Source organism: Centruroides vittatus, unplaced genomic scaffold (genome assembly GCF_030686945.1).
Source record: "Centruroides vittatus isolate TY-2023 unplaced genomic scaffold, ASM3068694v2 contig_400, whole genome shotgun sequence".
NCBI lineage: Eukaryota > Metazoa > Arthropoda > Arachnida > Scorpiones > Buthidae > Centruroides > Centruroides vittatus.
Genome location: NW_027122215.1, coordinates 1,405,610 through 1,426,533, shown reverse-complemented (window position 1 = coordinate 1,426,533; position 20,924 = coordinate 1,405,610). Strand labels below are relative to the sequence as shown.

The 20,924-nt window shown below is 30.0% G+C and overlaps 2 protein-coding genes across 2 annotated transcripts; both read right to left on the bottom strand.

Annotated features, from left to right (window-relative positions):
* Positions 1-4,248: 4,248 nt before the first annotated feature.
* LOC136976417 (ankyrin repeat and LEM domain-containing protein 1-like) lies at positions 4,249-11,794 on the bottom strand. Its single transcript, XM_067271679.1, has 6 exons — positions 11,387-11,794; positions 11,144-11,290; positions 6,665-7,188; positions 5,925-6,250; positions 5,442-5,571; positions 4,249-4,549 (listed from the first exon to the last, which is right to left on the bottom strand). Exons 1-6 carry the CDS (start codon positions 11,467-11,469, stop codon positions 4,383-4,385), a joined length of 1,377 nt encoding a protein of 458 aa, XP_067127780.1. The 5' UTR covers positions 11,470-11,794; the 3' UTR covers positions 4,249-4,382.
* Positions 11,795-16,913: 5,119 nt separating this feature from the next.
* On the bottom strand, positions 16,914-19,405 carry LOC136976416 (dual oxidase maturation factor 1-like). The gene is made up of 10 exons (XM_067271678.1): positions 19,151-19,405; positions 19,023-19,080; positions 18,812-18,946; positions 18,625-18,717; positions 18,004-18,157; positions 17,726-17,937; positions 17,548-17,664; positions 17,407-17,471; positions 17,204-17,337; positions 16,914-17,129 (listed from the first exon to the last, which is right to left on the bottom strand). The coding sequence occupies exons 1-10, from the start codon at positions 19,310-19,312 to the stop codon at positions 17,075-17,077; spliced, it is 1,185 nt and encodes a 394-aa protein (XP_067127779.1). The 5' UTR covers positions 19,313-19,405; the 3' UTR covers positions 16,914-17,074.
* Positions 19,406-20,924: the final 1,519 nt, after the last annotated feature.

Genomic DNA, 20,924 nt, shown 5'->3' with positions numbered 1-20,924 from the left:
TATACTTACCTGAATTAAATGAAGAATGTGGAAAAACAAAACATTGTCCAGGTGTTAGTTATTTATACTGACACAAAATACTTAACTGAAAACAATGAGAATAAGGTAACATAGTGCTACCAATTTGCCTTGTACAGAGTAGTTAGTAACTAACTAGTACTGAGTATTTGAGAACAAATTGATTAACATTGTTGGTAATTACAGAGATTGAAGTTAACAATTAAGTAGAGCATTAAAATTCATTAAATAGTTAGATAATGGAATAACTTGTTTTTTTCTTATGACTAATGTGATAAAAATTTCTGACAGTGGAACGAGACACTTCTGTTTTAACTCATTCTGTCCTGTGGACACTAAGAGGCTATTTTTATGCCCATGTGTTTGGCCAAGCTCACGGTGTGAGCAACCAGATGGTGAAGGACAGAGCCTGGCATATCTGGGATAAACTGCTAATGAAAAATTCCCAGGGGAATTGCTCAGGTTAAATCCTGGGTCCCCAGAGTAGTAGGCTGACCTTTAACCACCTCAGCTGTCTGGCAATCCCAAGAGTGAGACACTTGTCGTTAGTTCTCAAACTGACTTGTTTACTGTTGTGTAAGCTCATGAGGAAGGAGCACATCCAAGAACTCTTCAGTATTTGAGTGACTGGCACAAATTCTTGGGAATAAGAACTTAGTATCGAATAGTTTCTTTTTTTTTTGCATTTGAATACTTCATCTTTAGTTGGAATCACTTTAGATTAATATGGAAAAAACATAATAAAATGTTTCTTATGTATACAACAAAGTGATTTTACTATAAAAATGAATGTAATTGTGTGACATTCATGTAATAATACTTTAAAAATTAAAAAATATATATACTAAAACCTGTTCAAAATGGAAAAAATATTTGGTACTGTGCAATTCTGGTTTATTCATGTTTTACTTTATATATATGTGTGTCTGTGTGGTATATTATATATATATATATAAACAGTGATGTTACTTTATCATTTGACAAAGTAAAAAACATTTTGCAGCAATCAAGAATTTATTTGTCATAAATGAAAGATTGAAGATTGAAATGCTTATCAACACAAAATAACTTTAAACACTATAATTATACAAAGATCATGTAACTGTATAACATGCATATTTATAATCATTTTATATATTAAAATTACTAGAAATTTTCATGCACATGCATATGAAATAATAAAACATGATGATAGAATTATTTTAAGAAAGTCTCATGTTATTTTGTGAAATATTTTATTTTATTTTTCTAGAAACATAATTAATTAATTAATCTTTCTGTATATAAGTGAATAAATTGATTTATCAGTCATTTATATTTTTATGATATTAAATTTATCAATTATTTAGCTCAAAGATTCTTAAACTTTTTCAGCTGGCTCTATGCTGTAAAACATGAAAAATTCTTCTGGTGCCCTTCATGTACAAAATTAAAAATAAATTAATATAATTTAAGTTTTAAATAGCTGTGTACTATAATAATTACTGCCCTATAGGCCAAGCCTAGCTGTTAGTTTATCTTAGATGTGAAAAATGTTTGTGATTTGAAGATATGCCAAATAACATCTTGGAATTCTTCAAATCATCCTTTCACACACATTTAGACAGGAAAGAGCATGCAAAAAGAATATCAAGTTCACTGTGTAATTGTGTTTGGGTGATGTGAAAGGACAATTTGGAGACTTCCACAATGCATTTTTTGTGTGTCTTCAAATTACAAAGTTTCATCAGTATTTCCCTTCAAGTCACATTATTTCAGTTTAAAAATATACTCCCAGAACAGAATTATATAGATGACTGACATGACTATTGTCATCAGGAAAAATATGATGTACAGGGGCAAGACACCTACTAATTTGAAGTGGAGAGTATATATTTTAAATGAAATAAATTAAAAATATGATTAAAAATTGCAGCCCAGCATTGTGACAATGTTACAATAAATAATTGCTCGTTTAACTTTTTATTTTGATGTAAGAAATAGAATAAAGTTTTGAAAAAAATTAATACAAGAATTGCTTTGATTCTTATAACTAAATGCAATACATGTGAACAGAACTAAATTTTCCAAGTGAACAGAATTAAGTCAATTTAGTAGGCTACAAAATTATAATTATGAAATGTCACATGTAAAATATTTCTATTTAACCTATTCATATAATTTAAATGTCTGACTTAAAATATGAAATTGACTAAACAACTAAAATATTGTGAATTTTAAGATTTAGAATTTAGAGGACATTTTTGTTCATATCCATCGTGGGTTCAGAAAGGCCCGCAATGGGGTCTGGCTGATAATTTCTAACATAAAAACTTTTTTATTCAGATAACAGAATAAATTCTTAAATTAAGCTGAGTTATAAAACTCAACAAAAGGTGCTGTTGCATGCATTTAATCAAATGTGCATAATGTGCAAATATGCAACAGGAAAACCCAAAGATAACCTCTATGCATTTTTTCTGGCATGCTCAACAAGGCACTAATGGCATAGGTGTTTTGTATTGTCATTAAAACCAAATGACACTTTTTTTTTTTTTTTGTTATCTTTTTGCCCTATAGGCCCTAAAGGGGTCTTTTAATCAAGATCATTATGAATTCAGCCAAGCTCACAATGAAGTGGCCAGGTTGTGAGAGATGGGGTCCGACATATCTGAAACTGACCACAAAAATTCCTGAGGGTTTTTGACCAGTCTGGATTTGATCCAAGTGTTAGGCATCCATCTTAATGGCTCGGTCATCCAGTCTCTAACAAGCCACTGTCATAAAGTCAATATACAAAAGAGCTGAGTAGAGTTTGAGACAACGGCAGGTCAAGTACCTGAAAGTTCCTACACTTTTACAATTTCCAGAAATTATCTTTGGGAATGTTCAAATGTTCACAACTTAGATTCCACCTCAGACTTCTGAGTTCAATGGGAAGGAATGCACCAGAAAATTTTGTAGTGTGTCTAAAATGAGAAAGGATGCAAGAAAAAATGAGTTATTTTGTGTTCAATGTTTATTTTGTAATTAAAGTGCATAGTTCATCAGACTACAGTCGAATATCATCATCTGCATGATAATTTAGTAATCTAGGGTTAAATATTTTATATAGTCTATTGTTATTTTAAAAAATTCAAGATACATTGTTAAACATTTTTTGATATATAGCTCTAATATTGTTTAAAAATTGTTTTAAAGTAACATTGGATAGTGTGGCACATCTCAACATTTATATTACTAGGATTCCATCCATGGTGTATGATTTTAATCCTATAATATTAATTTTCTTAAAATTTCAGTGTTTTAAAAATTTATATATGTGTAATTGTTTAATGCATCATTTTGTTTGCATAAATACAATAGGTTAGTTTGTTCTAATGAGTTTATTTCATTACAAACATATTTACATATTTATTCTTATTTAAATAAAATTATATACATTGAGAAGAATTTGCATAAATAAAAACATTCTTATAAAATAATAAGTTTGTAATTACAGTGGAACCTTGGTATACGACCTTAATCCGTTCCTGATGTTTGGACTTCTACCAAATAGGATGTATACCAAACCAACCTTTCCCATAAGAAGTAGTGTAAAAATGATTCATCCGTTTTCATGTAAAAAAAAAAATTCTCTTGATATGGTATATTAATAGGGTTGTAAAATAATTGAAACATTGAGCACATTAATAAAAGAATAAATTTTATTATAGATTTTTAAAGTTATTACAGTAATAATTGCAAATAATTGCTTCTGATACTCTGTCGCCAGCACATTGTTTTTCAGTTATCCAAAGCAAAAGCAATTTCTCAACATGATCTATTGTCTCCGATCTCTGTTTAGATTTAACCCGTTTCTCAACGTTAGCAGATTTAATAATGTCTTTATTTTTCACGATTGTCGATATTGTCGTTCTCAGAATACGGTATGCAACAGCAAAGTCTCGAACACGCATGCCACCCTCATATTTCTCAACAATCTCTTTTTTCAGTTCCACTGTGATTCTAGTCATTTTCTTAGTTTTCATTTGCCTTTTTGCAATTCATGATTAATAAAAATAATAAAGTTTTACTTACAAAAGTTATAGACCATGGCACCGCCAACGTCTAGTCTGGTTAGTACACTGATAGTGCTACTTGTTCATAGATGGCATGTATAATTGAATTAACAAATTTTGCTTGGTATACGACTTTTGTCCAAACAGGACATATTCTAAAGCAGACGTATACTGAGGTACCACTGTAGTTTAACTTTTACATTACATCTTGTTTCATATAAATGGTATACAATATATTTCAGTTTCTTACATAATTTTTGAACTGTAGTCCATCATCCGGTTTGCCAAATAAAATAATATAAAATAATTGATATAATAAAAGTTCTAATTGGTTATATCATCCTTGAATAACGGTCTCTCTCCTTCGTGTAAAAATATAGATGCCGCTCGATACAAGAGGTAATAACCAAATTTCTTCTTGTCTATCATACTCCATGATTCCGCTATCCCATAGTATTCTCCCCTTCTTTGATTAGTTATATTATCTAATCCTATATAAAACATAAATAATATATTTTTAGTTTCAAAATTATGAGTATAACAGTGATTTGAGCTATTGTATAATAAATAGTTCTGATCTGAATTACTTTTATTTGACTTTAATCTATGATTTTTGTTTAAACTTAATTATATCAGCATTAAATTTATACATCAACTAATCATCAAAAATTTACTTAAAATATTGACTGTGTTTAATATGTATATGTTCAAGAAAGATATAGGTTGTATTTTGCAAAAATATATCAGATTTTGTATAAAATTATTGGACAAATATGTTATTGTCTTTCTTCTTACTAAGTTCCGAAAATAAATTTAATGAGAAATTTTAATTTGTCAAATGTAAATAAAGATTTATTTTAAAAATTTGAACATCATGTATCGGAGGGATCTTGTCAAATTGTTCAACAAGTATAGCAATAACATCTGAATTCTATTTAAGGTGCTTTAAACAATACATTGAGAGTAGGATTGAGGGTTTTACCTGTTCTGTTGCCATGTAAATGGGAATAAATGTCAATTTAGGCCACTTGGGTGAGGTGGCCACCAAGATGGAATTCAATTTATATTAAAACTTATGCAGTTTTACTAGGGATTTTCAGGAGTGGCCACATAATTTATTTATAAGGTAAAACCTCATTTATTAAACAGCACAATATTGTTTGTTTTCACTTATTTCAAAATTGATAAGCAAGTCAGGAAAACATTGTCATTAAAGGTCAAGCACTGATGTTTTTCTTTAATTAGCAACTATTTTCTAGAATCAATGTATGTCAAGTCAATCAATAAAATGAGGATAAGGATACAAAATAAAAAAATATGAAATTTTTCACCAAAAAACATTAATTCATAATAAAACTTATGTAATTATTAAATTACATTTACCTAATGCATCCAAAATACAAGCTTCTCTCGTGTAAGCTTCAGCATGTAAGATATTATGGAAACAATGAAGTGAAATTACTCCATATCCTGAGTCCCAGATATCAAGTATCTGCTTTATCTTTGGTGTAATCTACCAATACAAAAAACATATTAAAACATTTAATAAGAATTAAAATTGCATTATGGTAAAGACAGAGAATAATGAATTTTTAGAAATATTACACAAAGAAAAATCACAGAAATTTTGTAATTCAAAATATGAATACAATTTTTAACTTTTTCTGGCCTGCAGGCATTAAGAGGATCTCTTTTTATATTCAACACAGTAACAGAATGATGAACTGAAGGACATGCCTTGACAAACTTAGGTCAAGCCACTCACAAAAATTACTATAAATTCAATCCAAACTCAAATCCACATCCCTCAGAGAATGGGCTAATGCCCTTATTGTTTTCAATTGTTATAAATTCAGTAATTATTACCTTAATATTTTTCTTATCCTGGTAATTTAATGCTTCTTTCAAATGATCAAGTGGTCTAGTTTGTTTTCCTTTTCCTACATAGAATATACTAAGAAGAAATGTTTGAAAAGTTTCCCAGAATGATAGTTCACAACTTCTTGAAGGTAGATCTTTTGTATTTCTAGGATCTAACAGAAAATACACGAAAGACAATTTCTGATTTCCTCCTCTCCATTTCTTCTTTGAATTCTGCTCAGAAAAGTTACTATTTATTTCTCTTTCTAAACAGATGTAATGTAATAAATTTAATTTATCTTCTAAAATTAATGATATTTCAGCAATAGGATCTGAAAAATTACAAAAGTTTTATATATCAGCATATTTTTTTGTTATGAATAATTTGAAATCTGAGAATGAACTAGTCATTAATATTTGTATGTTACATCATTCATGTCGGATTTCTGAACGTTTCTAGCTTACACATTAGATAAATTGAAATTTAAACATAAAATATGAATTAAAATACATCTAAAACTGATAAAAGTTAACTATAAAATATTTTTCATTCTAACATTTAATCATCAAAATATTATTAATAATAGCGAGATTGCGGCCGAAGTTTTCATCTCTAAAACACGAATGTCTGACGTCGCTTACAAACCTCGCTAATGTAATTATCTATTGATAGTTGTCTGTATTGTCAAATTTCAATTTGTTTATCATACTATAAAGTTTAAAAAAACATTTAAAATAAATCTTACCAAGAATTTTAGTATTAGCCTGTCTAGATTTATATACAAGCAATCTTTTAATATATAAACTTCTAGTGCTATCTACTACAGGTCCAGGATTATCTTCAAATTCCAACAGTTGTCGTCTGATTTCATTATTTGACATTGTTAAACAATCTTTTTCAGAAATGAAATCATTTGTTGATCTATCGAGATTATTGCTGTTATTGCTTTTCACTAATGTAGTTGATGTAATGCAGATTTCTGAAAGTTCTTTAGACAACGTATCGGAATTCGCATCCCGACATTCCTGTTTTAAAGAAAATTTTTCATAATGACTAGAATTACAATTTTTAGTAGATTTTGCTTCTTTTAAATAGTTTTGAATTAATTCTATACACTTGTAGGAATTTCGTTCTTTTGCAATTTGTAATGAATTAAATCCATTTTTGTCAGTGACTAAAGGATCTCCTCCATGTTCAAGAAGATGCAAAAGTGTTTCGGAAAGGTCATAAATCACAGAAAGATGCACAGGAGTAATTCCAACATCCGATCTAGCATAAAAACAAATAGATTAGATATTACAAACTGAATATTCGATAAAACAAATATTCTTATGTACTATTCATCAATTTTCCTAAAAAATTAGAAAAACATGTAATAAAATGAAGGTTTTTATACAGACATGGCATTTTTGACTATCAATAACTTTTCTTTTTTCTAACTCTGTCTTTTAGGCACTAGGGTGGTTTATTCATGCATGTTACAAATTTGGCCAATTCATAGTGAAATGGTTCAAGCCTTTCTCACACAAGAGAAAATGGGTATAAGTTTATGAAACCAAGGGGACAGTGTCTCAAAAAAGTTTGGGAATCACTGTTATAAAATTTTATATACTTGCAAATAAATTTTGAATACTATTGATTTTGAAATTTTCAAAACTACTATTATCACTAATGCACTGCTATAAAGATAAATTTTTGATTTGTGAATACACAAATGTAAGAAAGTATATAATATTTTTTATATTTCCATAAATGAATTACTATCAATAATTTACCATATATTGCACGTAAGAGCAGGCTCTTATATGTGGAAATCACTTGTTTCTCTTTGAAACCATATTCTGCTTCGCTTATAAGAGCATATCTTGCATATAAGAGGCATGATCTTGTGAGTGCCAGCTTGTTTTGGTTTATAAGAGCACTGCACCCTATTCAGTGACATCTCTGTGATAACCTTTATTAAAAATAAAAAATGCTTCTGATACTATAAAACTTTTTAAAAGTAGTGAGTTTTTTAGGTACTTTGCAAATGCAGAATATAGTGCTGATTTTGCCCCATCTATAAGATATATCCCCATCATAGCCAATTTTGTATAAATACAAATATGTCTGTTAATAGGTGTGATTAAACCGAGAAATATCATGCATCAACGAAACTGTAATAACTTACTTTTACTTTATGCATTTTACAATCATTTAGAAAGTGCCTAAATGAATTTATTAAGGTTTGATTATCTCTTACAAATGATATACATTATAATTAATTAATTAAATATAAGTATTGGTTTCAGTATCAAAAACTGTTATGTAAAATGGAGGAAATGACTACATTTTATAGGTGAAAGTACAATAAGGCACTTCTACAACATGGCTTCACTCTAACACAGTTCAAGAATTTGGGAAATTCTCCTTACAAAATTTCACAACTTTTAAGTGCAAACTCTATTATTTGATATTTTTTTTTTTATTCAAGCAAGCATGAATGTTGTTTCAAATTTGCCCCTGTATTTTAGAATATTGAATTTTTCTATTTGTTTTGGGCCTTTCATTGGGTTTACTTTAAGGAAAACTGATAGAAAAGCTAGGACAAGGAAGAAAAAATTTAACTATCAACCAGCTGTCCTCGTCATTGCTTTCACACTTTAGCCCTTAAGACTGTCACTGTGTTTTGTTTTTATAGATTAACCTTGGTATTTAATAAAGTTTATTTAAACATGTTTAGGTAAGTGTTACGAAACCTTTTTTAACTGTCGGTAAATAATCATTTGTAAAAATGATGAACAAAATATACAGTATCTCGATATTCAAACTGTTCCTAACTCGAACAATTCAGTATTCAAACACAAATGCTAGAAAAAATTGCTTGGTACTCGAGTGAACAAACCTGGCCCGCTAGAATAAATTTTTGATTAATAACATATTTTTATTTTGTCATCTATAAAAAATTCTTTTATGATAAAAATTAAAAAGTGAAGACATTGCTGATATTTCTGATTAAGATCAACAAAAGCTCAGAATATGAGATACTTTGTAAAAAGAAAATGCCCTTGTTTAACTAAAATTAATGTTAATGCATAATACAGTACTTTAACTAACAATCACGACTGATTAGAAATAAATTAGTGATTGCTTTAATAAATATATTTATTTTAGTAATGAAAAAGAATAGTATACTTTTGTTAACTTTTGGAACCTAACCCTACATTTAGCATTAGTATTTTGTTTTGTATAGCACAGATTTGCATAAGATAGGACTTTTTCGGAATGTAACTACTATGTTATACGAGGGATAACTGTGTATCAGTTAGAGCCTGTAATAGGCAATATTTTTTTAATTGCTTAAGATGTAAATCTATCTGTAGTATTTAATGCTGATTAAATCATTTTAAACTTTCTGTATAAAATAATATATTTAAATACAGGTTATTCATAAGTCTGAGAAAAATCTTAACATTTTACCATTCAAACTATACAACAGATACTAGGCCTATTTCTAGGTAAAAATTTTCCAAGGTTTTAAAAATAATGATGGAAATTCTCCAAGATTTTCTTACATGTTTTATAAGTGCTCAATGTGTCCACTTTTGCAAATATGGCAAACATCTAGACCAGGGGTTGCCAAACTTTTTGATTGTCAATCCTCTACAATTTTTCGAAACCTCACATCGACCCCCACCAAAAAGTGTGTTACAAGCAAAGCAAAAAGCTCTTACTATTGTAATATATATTTTTTAATTTTACATTTATTGTATATATGTTAATAATAATTTTTGTAACTGACAATCAATGAGACAGATAAGCTTGATGATCCTTAGCAAGATTAGCAATATTCGGTTCAAAATTTGTAAGTTTTAGTCTTTTCATCAACCTCCAAATAATGTTTTATCGACCCCTGGGGGTGATATCGACCACTTTGGCAACCCCTAATCTAGACAATACTCCATTTTGTCCCACATGTATGTGAGCATGTCATGGTCGATAAGTATCACAGTAACAGCAATATAATTGCAGTCTGTGGGATAGTGGGGAGTGGAGAGACAAAGATAGTATCCTTTGTGAATTCCTACAAGACAAAAACTCTTCAAGCCTGAAATATATTACAAAATAGCAACGAATTGAATCTTTAAGGAAATTCCAGGATAATTAATTGCAAATTTGATAATCAATTGCAACCTCTAACGTTTTAGATCTTCAACCTCTTAGGAGATCTTCCTCGGGATTCATTAAATTGGAATGTTTTTAAAAATTATTTAAAAATGTATAAATGAGAATTTTTCAACTAATTCTCTTAAAATTTTAAAATCGATTAAATTGCATTTAAATTTCTCCATTTTCTTTTCTTGTGGGATTAAATCCATGACAGTGGCCATTGCATTAATGACTTACTGTGGAGACCCATGCATCCTATCCAATGTTTTTGAATGTTGTCATTGAGGTAATGTTGAATTTCTTGGCAGTAATGAGCCAGGCAGTGTTATCATCACTATCTTCATTAAGCCATAGCATCAACCAGTTCTCCAACATGTTTACTCTAATTCCAATACTTTTACAGTACTTTTTTAAATGATTAATATATGAGATTAATACGTACTATATATTTAACATATACTGTATTTATGATATATATTTAAGAAAATATTTTAAAAGACATATTTTTATTCTTTATGTCCTCATGTAATAATTATTTCAGATTACCAAGAGTGCACTGTATTATAGATTTTGACATGAGCATCTATTTTGTTGAATATAAATTCTGTTCATACAATTTTTAAAACCCTCAAATATATAATTTTTATTAGTTCTTACATTTTGAAACAGCAATTATTAATTATTATTTTATAATAAAAATTATTTCATATAAAGATGTTTTATTTTATAGTTTAAAATGCAAGTTTCAGTGATTTATTATACTTCAAATGTTCAAATAGAATTGTTAGAATACTTTTGAAAAACTGTTCTTTAGGCCTATTTCATTTAGCTGACATAATCTAACGAGGCAAACTGTCTCGAAAATCCTTTAATCTTGATTAAAATATTTGGATTCCTTAATATTTTTAGCATTGTTCTGATGGAGTCATATAAATCTGAACGGACTTGATTAAAATAGAAATTTATAATTCACAAATTTTAACTTATGACAAATAATTTTATTAAATTATTTTATGCAATAAATTATGTAAAATAACATATGTAATAACAAATTACAAAAAATTATTATATTTACCGTTTATTGGGATTAGCATTTCTCTTTAATAAATATTTAACAATATCCACATGATTCAATCCAACTGCTATGTGTAATAAAGTAAAATTCTCCTGAATGCATGGAATTTCATCAACATTCTGATTTAAAAGCAATTTCTCCAGTTTCCTGAGGGGAGAAAAGTTATTTATTATAGTTTTAAAAGATATTATACTCAAAAGATTTAAAAAATAATAATATTTTTAAAATAAAAGCATATCTTACTCCAAATTTCCTTCCAAGATGGCTTGTATGGGTTCTTCCATCCAGTATTTACTATTGAACTGTTTTGTAGTTGCCATAGCCATATTTTAATTTATTCTTTTGCTACTGATTTAAAAACGTTTCTCGTATAAAATCTTTTCTACTGTTTAATAATTTCAAATGAACACAATCAACTTTACAATTTTTCGGTCGAGTAACTTTCTTCCTTACAAGTTTGCAATAAAATTATACAGAAAGCCGTTAAAAAACGCATTTCCGTACGATCATCGTAGATTAACGAAATCTATCGATCATTATAGATTTACAAAACAAATAAACGTTCATTTTAAAACACGACATTGTGTACATCATGTGACGAAAACTAACCAACGACATTTATTCTATTATCTGTAAGCTGAATCATTTTATCTATATGTAAACGAAACATAATATGTAATGTATAAAACTTGTTTTATACATTACTGCAAGTTAATTAAAAAACCGTTAGCAAGTTTTTAACAGTCGTCACTTAAATTCAAAATCGACTGCTGTGTAAAGACAAAGAAACGAAACGGAAATTCATTATGGCTCGAATATTAATTAATTACAATTGTTTTCAATATTGTTCGTAATTTAAAACTTCGGCGATACCGGTTCGTTAGTTGATATCGAATCGAAATAATCATGTGTCAAAAACACGTGCTATTTACATTCTTTACCGCTAGAGGCAGTATTATCGGACAATTAATCTCAAACATTAAAACTTTTTTCGATTAAATGTATTAATAATTATTAATATCAACAATTTTTAAATTATATAAAGTGTTAATAAATTTCTAGTTGTTCATTTTCTATTTTTGACTGTTTGACCGTCTTGGCGCACACACGGTCCATTATCAGAGTCCCATCGGAATTAGCTTCTTCATAGATTAGTCAGAAGATAAACGTGGCTGTGAATCCATACCAGACTATAAATTATGGCGAGTGCAATGAAATCTGGAAAACGCGAAGATTTTCCTCGACCAAAATACTACCATTGCCCGGAATACCACTGTGTCCTTAGATCAATTAAACGCTGGAATTGATCTGTAATATATTTGGAGTGGGATCCTTTCTAGCAGTGGCGTGCCGTCATTGGAAGCGATGGAAGCGCTGCTTCCACCTTCCAATGACCTTCCCTTGTATTTTATAAAATATAAATTTTCATATTTTAACGTACTTTTAATTAATTAAAATTAATATTTTATTATAACTGCAGTATGTATCTTTTACAAATTTCTATATTACATGTGAAAAAAACGATAAGATTGCTATTGTATATTCGAATAATTCAGTGGCGGAAGGAATGGCGAAACCGGGTCAGTTTCCAATCAGCCAGATTATATAGGCATTGGCGCACACGGTTTACAGATCGCCAACCTCACCCGGTTTAGCTGGTAGAAGCGACACACGCGTAAAGCGTCCAATTTTATATCCCGGACCGGTTGTGGGCTGTTAGCCGTCTGCTAGATATTCGGCCACCCTCGCCCGATTATGTGAATCACGAGCAGACTAGATCAACGGCGGGCAACCCCCGGCCCGCGGGCCAGCTACGGCTCGCGAAAAGTTTCTATCCGGCCCGCGAGATCTTTAATAGATTATTAAATTGGAAAAATAACTAATTAATAGTTATTTTTCCAATTCTTTGTAATTTTCGAAAACGATAAGAAATAAATGTAGTAATTAACTTTTTATTTATTTATTTCATATTTGCAGACTAAAAATATTACAAGTTACAAGAAGGCGTCAATTAACTACTACGGCCCGCGGAAAAAACGTAAAATTTATTCTGGCCCATGTTATAAAAAAGGTTGCCCATCCTAGACTAGATTTATAACTTAACCCAACCGATAGGAATTTGCTGGCATGTTTTTATGATAGTTCTGTATAGTTGACAGGAGTTTAAAAAAACTCCATTAAAATATTTGATATATTTATTCTGCGTTTATTCCGCTCTCCCATCTTATATTACTTACGGATTTCAATGTTAAACCGGTGATATTACGATTATAGTATGTCCCATCTGTAAGGGAATGCAGAAAAAACGTGTACAATTCTTGTATAATGTTAAAAAATTAACTGTTACTTTGGCATCATCATTTACAACCAAATTTAATGAATGAAACGCACAAGGTACAAAAAAGCTCCAGAATTTATTTTCCTTAAATTTACGATTTATATATCCGTGTCATAAAAATTTGTCTTTCCACTGTTTTCCCAAGACTACAGATATTCAAATACAAAGTAACTGGTTTCGACTTATTTCTACTTAAGAAGTGACTAAATAATTAAGAGATTAGGGAATGGGGACATAAATAAAACCCTGTTGAAAGAGCCAGAATTTTACTTCAACAAAAGCTTAACAGAACCAATCACTCGCTCAGTACAGTGGGAAACTGATTTCCGTGTACACCTGGTATTAAAACGAATTAGTTAGAAAACGAATGACTATTAAGTTTAACATAGTTAGATTTTTACAGCTATGGTGAGAAACGTTTAAAATTTACAACAGCCCTGTGGCGTCCTTTGAGATATACTAGTGATGCGACAAAAGAGGCATTTGACATTGACCGGTATCGGCACCCTCGGGATTTGGCACGCACATACTCACTACACACCTACCTGGACCGTCACTAGTTCCATCCATTAGCTACTCGTATCAAGCTATTTGACTAAGTGGATTGTTTTAAGATTTAAAAAGTAAAGAATATTTTGTTATTTTTATGTACAGTACGTTTCTTTACAAAGCTATATTTTAATTATAATTTTCTTTAAAAGTATATTAATACAATTGAACAATATATTGTACCAGGTATGTATATCCATCGCACATTTTATTTCACCGAGTAAGTTTTTATAATTTATTTTTAATTTTAGCCCTTATATCGTGGCTAGCGATTCAGAATGTAATTGTGATATTAAAAATACATTTAGAGAAGTCTACAGTTTTTACTGGCTTATCGAACAAATGAATACGAATGGACCCTAGACCAGTGATTCTTAACAGGGGGCCGCGGCCCCCTGGGGGTCCGTAAGAAGTTTGCCGGGGGCCGCCAAATTATGCAAAATTTCCTTTGGAATATAATAAAAAGAAAATTGATGTATAACCGAATATCTTATTCAAAAGTGAAATAAGAAAGATAAAGTTTTCCTATTTAGTTTTTATTTATTTATTTTGTATTTCTTCCTACATACAACTTTGTTAGTACAGAAGAAGTAAATGCAAATATGCTACTTACACCGCAGTATTTACTTCTTTTATTCCAAAGCAATTCTAAGAAACTATTAATGCTTGGAATTTTAAAAATAATTAGGAAAAATAGTAGGCTTTGAAAATTTAAATATTTTTGCAAAAGATATGCAAAATCCTTACGACAAGTGGGCGTTTTAGTTTTAGTTTAGTTTTAGCATCGGCATTGGATCGATTTATCGACATGTTTCTTATTTTATTTTCTGTTAAAAATTAATGAGTTTTCATGTTTAATTGTGAAGTTTGAATGTTATTTAAATAGATAATGAAAAAATAAAGTTATGATTTACATTTATTATATAAAAAATAAAGCAATAATAAAAAAATCAATTTATTATAGATAAATTATCAAATATAAATTATTATTAAAAAATGGGGGTCACAAAAAATTATGAAATATTTGATGGGCCGCGAGTATAAAAAGGTTAAGAACCACTGCCCTAGACCATCACTAACGCGCAATTAACTGATTGCCCCTGGAAGTCGGCTTCTTACAGAAACACAGCTTCCCTGTCATCAAATGTCACGGCACGCCACTGCTTTCTAGCAATACCAATTTTCTATTGCTATTGCTAGCAAGGTACTGTACCCCTTTAACTCGTCAAAGAGTTTAAAAGCCTCATCAAAGAAATTCAAGGAACAACAGGACGCCATTGTACCAAGACTATTACCAACCAATTGAATAGAAGACCCAAATTAAGCCAGAAAACTAGTCCAATTCGAATCGTGAAAGAATTTACGACAATGGTCGTAATGAAATAGAAATAATTATAAAATCAGCACTATGGGATATAAAACTTAAATACAAAATAAGAATAAGTAATTGCAAAATAATAAAATGCAGTACTAAATGACTAAATTAATTAAATTAAAAAATAAATAAGCTATAAGAAATAAATTACTAAAAACTACCTTAACCCCTCCTACACAAATCCTTCCTGTGCCACCCCCGAGAAATTAATCCCCCTTCCGCTATTGCTTGCTAAAAAAACTGAAAATTTAAAACCACGTAGCTCCCCTCCTAATTATCCGAAATACATAAAATCGGTATTAAGGCCGCCGATTGTTTAACGCCATTAGTTATTGATTCACGGTAGTTCTTGAACAAAAGAAAAAAAAGGAAGTGGCATTCGACTGTTCGTGCAATTTCTTGCCTTTCAGAGTGCTTTTTTTAATTTGTTTGCAGACTTTACCGCGAGATGGCAGCACTAGCAACTACGGTGCCGTCTGCATGAAAGCATTAAAAATGTATGATAACTTAAAAACTATGATAACTTTCTTATTTTTCGTCTCCGGTCCAAAAGTAGGGTATCGTTGAAACTCGTCTCGGTCTCCTCAGTTCAGATATACACTCAAAGTCCTGAAATTTCATAAGTGGTAATCTATAGTATCCCCAAAACGAATTTTTGTGCTTTGGATAATTGCTACAAAAGATATGTAAATATAATTATTTAATTATACAAAGAAATTATCATGATTTGCAAATACTCTTCCTATAAATATAGTATTTGCAAAGCACAAAACTTTTGTATCCAAAGCACAAAAGTTTTGGCATCAACGTGGCCTTTTTATTAAAAAATTAAGGAGGACAGAATCCAGATCCTCAGATTTGGAAAGCTGATTAATTATCTCCCTGGTCATTTGGCCAGCGGATAAACTAATATTAAATGGCATAAATTAATAATATGAGCATCACCACGAACCAAATTTCCCACAAATAAATAAATAAAAAGAAAACACTTGTTTGAATTGATTAAAATCCGAATTTATCAATATTTTACCGCAGTACAGACCGGCAGACAGACGAGAATGATAGTTTTTTTTTTATTATTACTTTTAACTCTGCGCTGTGAGTAGTAAGAGGTCCTTTTTTATCCTTTCCCATCGTGGGTTAAGCTAGGCCTTCAATGAGAACTGCCGGGTTGTGAGGGACGGGTCCGACCTATTTGGGACAGACCACCACGAAAAATTCCTGGGAATGCCTCGATTCGATCCCGGGTCTCTTGAGAGGTAGGCTGTTGCCTTAATTGCGTCAGCCTTCCGACCGACGAGTGAAGTATCTAACAATATAAACTTATTATTTATTAATCTATAATATCTCAACTGTTCTTTTAATGCTGCGTCAACGAACTGTCGCCTGAAATGTGGCACTCGAATCTAGAATAATTGATAAATTGCCCTTGAATACTAACCAACGAATTTCTTACATTTTAAAAAACGAATAATCTGCGATGTTATCATTTAAAAATACTTAAAAAGTAAATTTTGATATTTATTCACAATAATAGAGAAAGAGCTATAATAACAAAACATGTTCAGTCTTTTAGTTTCAAAATTTAATTGAAAATGCTTTGTGAAATCTTGAAATAATTCTTACGTAATAAATATGCAATTATAATGATTGTAAACTAAATTAGAAATTATCGAAGTGGAACAGTTTCGTGTTCTTCCGTCTCTTCTTCGATGGTATTAAATCTATCGGTAAAAATTTCATGCGATTATTATTTTATGCGGTTAGAAATTATTTGTCAGATTGAGATCATTCTTACGTTCCAGCCGCCAGATTTTCATAAACAGGTTGTTCCTCTTCGCCAATAAGATGACGTGGAGCCGGCAAAGGTCTTTGGAATGGTCTTTGTTGAAATTTTATAGAAATGCTACGTTTTCTCATATTGTACATTTCCTAAAGAATAATAAAGCGAGGATTAATATCACGAAAATTTAGCGGTTATGTAGAAGGACCTAGTTTTACCTCGTTTGGAGTTTCCTCACTTTCTGGTTTCGGTTCGGTTCTCTTAATTCCCAAATCATCAACGGCTGAAAAGTAGAACTCGATTTAATTTTGCTCATGAATCGTAATGGCGCATTTTAATTCCAAAATACTTAATGATACCAATATAAAAATCTTCATAATCTTGTAAAATATCAATTCCAAAGAAGGCTGAAATGATGTCTGGATTTCTAAGATCTAATATCAAAATGGCTATTCCGAGAACGATACAGAGTAAACCTATTCGAATTGATCCAAATTAATAATCGTATACAAACTTCTTTGTCTAAAGTTCACTAACCTGTAAAGAGCGTGAGCCAGAAACTCCATCCGTAATGCAAAACTAATTTTTCTTCTCCTATGGGTATTTCTAATCTGATAAAATTACGAATGCTCGCAAAAAGGATGTTAGCCAAAATCAAACAGCAACCCGTTAATGTCAGAAAATAAGCACCGTATCTGATAACCATGAAGAAAAGTATGTTGCTCAATATCCACAACGGAAAAGCTGTCCTGGTTTTATACAGTTTACACAATTACAACACGTATTTTCCAATTAAAATATTTCTGAGAACTTACCACATCATTATATGGCTGTACCATCCAGCAGTTCTGTAATGTCGTCCGAATCTTATCCCTTCTCCATCTATTGTAAAATATTCGGCTATCCATAAAATTGGATATGGTAGACCTTTCCACTGCGCTGCTCTAAATTCTCTATTAATTCGACCAGCTGAAATTATCACATATGAAAAGATATATATAAAAGTTTTATATATCTGCCTCTAAGATGGAGCAGAAGTGGAAATTTAAGATCTTTTATGCTTTCTAAAATATTGCGGCCGGATAAAATATAAAATAGTGTAATATAGAAATAATATTTTAATACCTGATTCTTCTTTATTATTCAGATAAATTAACTTAAAAAATAACACAAACAAATACAGTAAAACCTGTGTAAACCGGAATCGCATGGTATAGAATAGTTTTTCCGGTTTGGAAGGTTTCCGTTTCTAACAGGTTTTTCTGTGTATTTTTTATATTTGATTGTTTTGTTTTATTATTTATTATAAGGCACACTGTGTAAGTGTGCATTCGGCATACATGCACAGTGTATATCTTATACAGTACGCAGCCGTATCAATTTCTCTAAAATGGGGTGTGGCCTTTCCACCCTTGTGCTAGACCATTGAATCTCACCTTGTGGACCAAAACCATTCCTTCCCTGAGCCCACTCCCACGAAAATCTTTCATTGTATTGTATTCTTTCTCCCAATTGATGAATAGGTTTACCTATGTTGTAATTTATAAAATTTTAATCAATAGATAATATTATTTTATCAAAAAAAAAAAAAAAAAAAAAAAAGATAAAAACGATTATTCATACCAACTAACGTGATGTTAATACTTCTCAATCCAATTTTTAATTCGACTTCGGCTTCTACTTCTTCCTCAGTAAAGGCTTTATATTGAGTCGAAGTTTCTACTTTACCCACTTCCCACTCTTGTCCAAAATTACATACTGTATATTTTAATTGATCCTATTAAATTTTAATATCTTTAACTATACAATCAATTATTAAACTTAATTTCCTTACTTAAAATAACGGCACCAATCAGGAGACTTATCGCAAAACGACAGAAGAAAGGTACTTTCTAAATGATAAAATGATTATCATTTAATTTAAATTAAAGGGTTAATTTCAATTAATTAGATAAATCTCACCTCTTTGCCACGTACGCCCGGAACAATTAGTAAAAACGAAACGAGGATTATTATAAAAGAAAATATTAATCCAGCAATTAGAACATCCACAGTTACTGGTTGTTTATTTTCTCCATAAATTGTAGGATATCCATTTGTACGAAATGCCGAATATGTACCCATTTTAACTACGTTTTCACCAAATTTACTAAAAACCGAGCTGAATATTTAATGTTAAATTTATGCCAAGTTGTCGATAAAGAAACTTGTTCAAGGAAGTAGCTTTTTACCAATCAGTGCCTGCTTCCTGAGGAAATTCTGATTCATGTAGAATTTCAAGTAAATTCCTCTTTCGATTTATACGATATACTTTTTTTTATTATTATTTATTTAAAAATTAATGCTTTATAACATGTTACTTCATATATATAATTTATACTTACTTACACATTATTTAGAAATTATTAAAATAAATTTTATCCGTTTTACAAGGTTTTTGTAGTGTATGTAATGCAGGGCAAGTCATTAGTCTCTTGTACCCTTTTCATTTCAAAAATACTGTTAATGTAGTTAAGTAGGAAGAATGTATGTATGGAAAATGGGATGGGACCCTTTTTGTTGACTTTGAAGGTGACTTTCAAAGTCACTTATGTTATAACTCTTTAATGAGCAGAGTTAATGTGAAAGTCCCAATGACGAACTTAAAGAACGCCATTTAATTAATTAATCTAACGAGTAAAACCATTTTATGGATTCAAATAAATATATTTAAGACTGGATAATTTATGAGGGTAAAAGTGATTTCGTTTTACGTGACTTTTCGAGGTCATAAAAGACATAAATAAATAAAAAAGCTTAACTTTTCAAACTTTATAAATAAAATAAATCGATATTTTAAAATGCATTATAAATAACAATGTGATCATTAGCAGTAAATAATAAATTCATGATACCATTCATTTTTAAAACAAATTAATATAGGCTACAGTATATAAATAAAATTAAAAATTTCATAAATTTTCATTTAGAGTATAAAGAAATTTATTTATAACTTTTTATAATAGTTATACTAAAATTTAATTATTTTAAAATAGCCTAAACTACTCTTATGGCAGGGTCTTGCCATAAGCGGGATAGATACGCAGTACTCGAATTTCTGTTTTCGTACATGACAAATGTTTAAGTTAACCTTTGGAGGGGGTAATCCGGTAATGCTTGTTAACACACATGCAATTTTTATCAAGAAATTCGTTTAGGAGCAAAAATAATGGTATAAAATTAATGGCAATTTTCTACAGCCTACCTTTAAGAAAAAAATTATCAAGATGAATGAAAATAGAATGTTCTAATGAAGAAAGCAGAAAAGAGTTTTCTGTATTACAGTCAGCAAGCTGCGCAAAAGTAAAATTAAAACTGAAATTGAACCTTTCGATTCTAACAAAACCGAAAGAACAGGAGGGTGACGTCAAACACATCTCAACACTTAATATAAAATGGTTGCATAAGTGTCTAAGCAATCATCTGAGACTATTTGGAATGGAGACTAAATTCAAACGGAATTTCGTTTTACGCCATAACCGCTGAACGCAGTCACTGCGTAAAATAAGACTGTACTGTAGTTTAATTCGTATATCGTGCTTCATTATAAGCACTGATATCAATAAACTAATATAAGCGAGTAAATTAAAATGAAATTTTAAATAGTTGAAATAAAAATATTCAGAGAATTAACACGAGAAATTTCAAACCGACAATATATTCAAATACATTTAAATATTCAAAATATATACACCGT

Coding starts and splice junctions, on each gene's coding strand:
- LOC136976416 (XM_067271678.1), bottom strand. CDS start 19,312: ATGGGTACATATTCGGCATTTCGTACAAATGGATATCCTACAATTTAT. Junction 17,938..18,003: donor TACAGCCATATAATGATGTG/GTAAGTTCTCAG, acceptor GTATAAAACCAG/GACAGCTTTTCCGTTGTGGA. Junction 17,130..17,203: donor GAAAATCTGGCGGCTGGAAC/GTAAGAATGATC, acceptor TTTTACCGATAG/ATTTAATACCATCGAAGAAG.
- LOC136976417 (XM_067271679.1), bottom strand. CDS start 11,469: ATGGCTATGGCAACTACAAAACAGTTCAATAGTAAATACTGGATGGAA. Junction 5,572..5,924: donor AGGATAAGAAAAATATTAAG/GTAATAATTACT, acceptor TTGTATTGGTAG/ATTACACCAAAGATAAAGCA. Junction 4,550..5,441: donor TTGTATTTTGGATGCATTAG/GTAAATGTAATT, acceptor TGTTTTATATAG/GATTAGATAATATAACTAAT.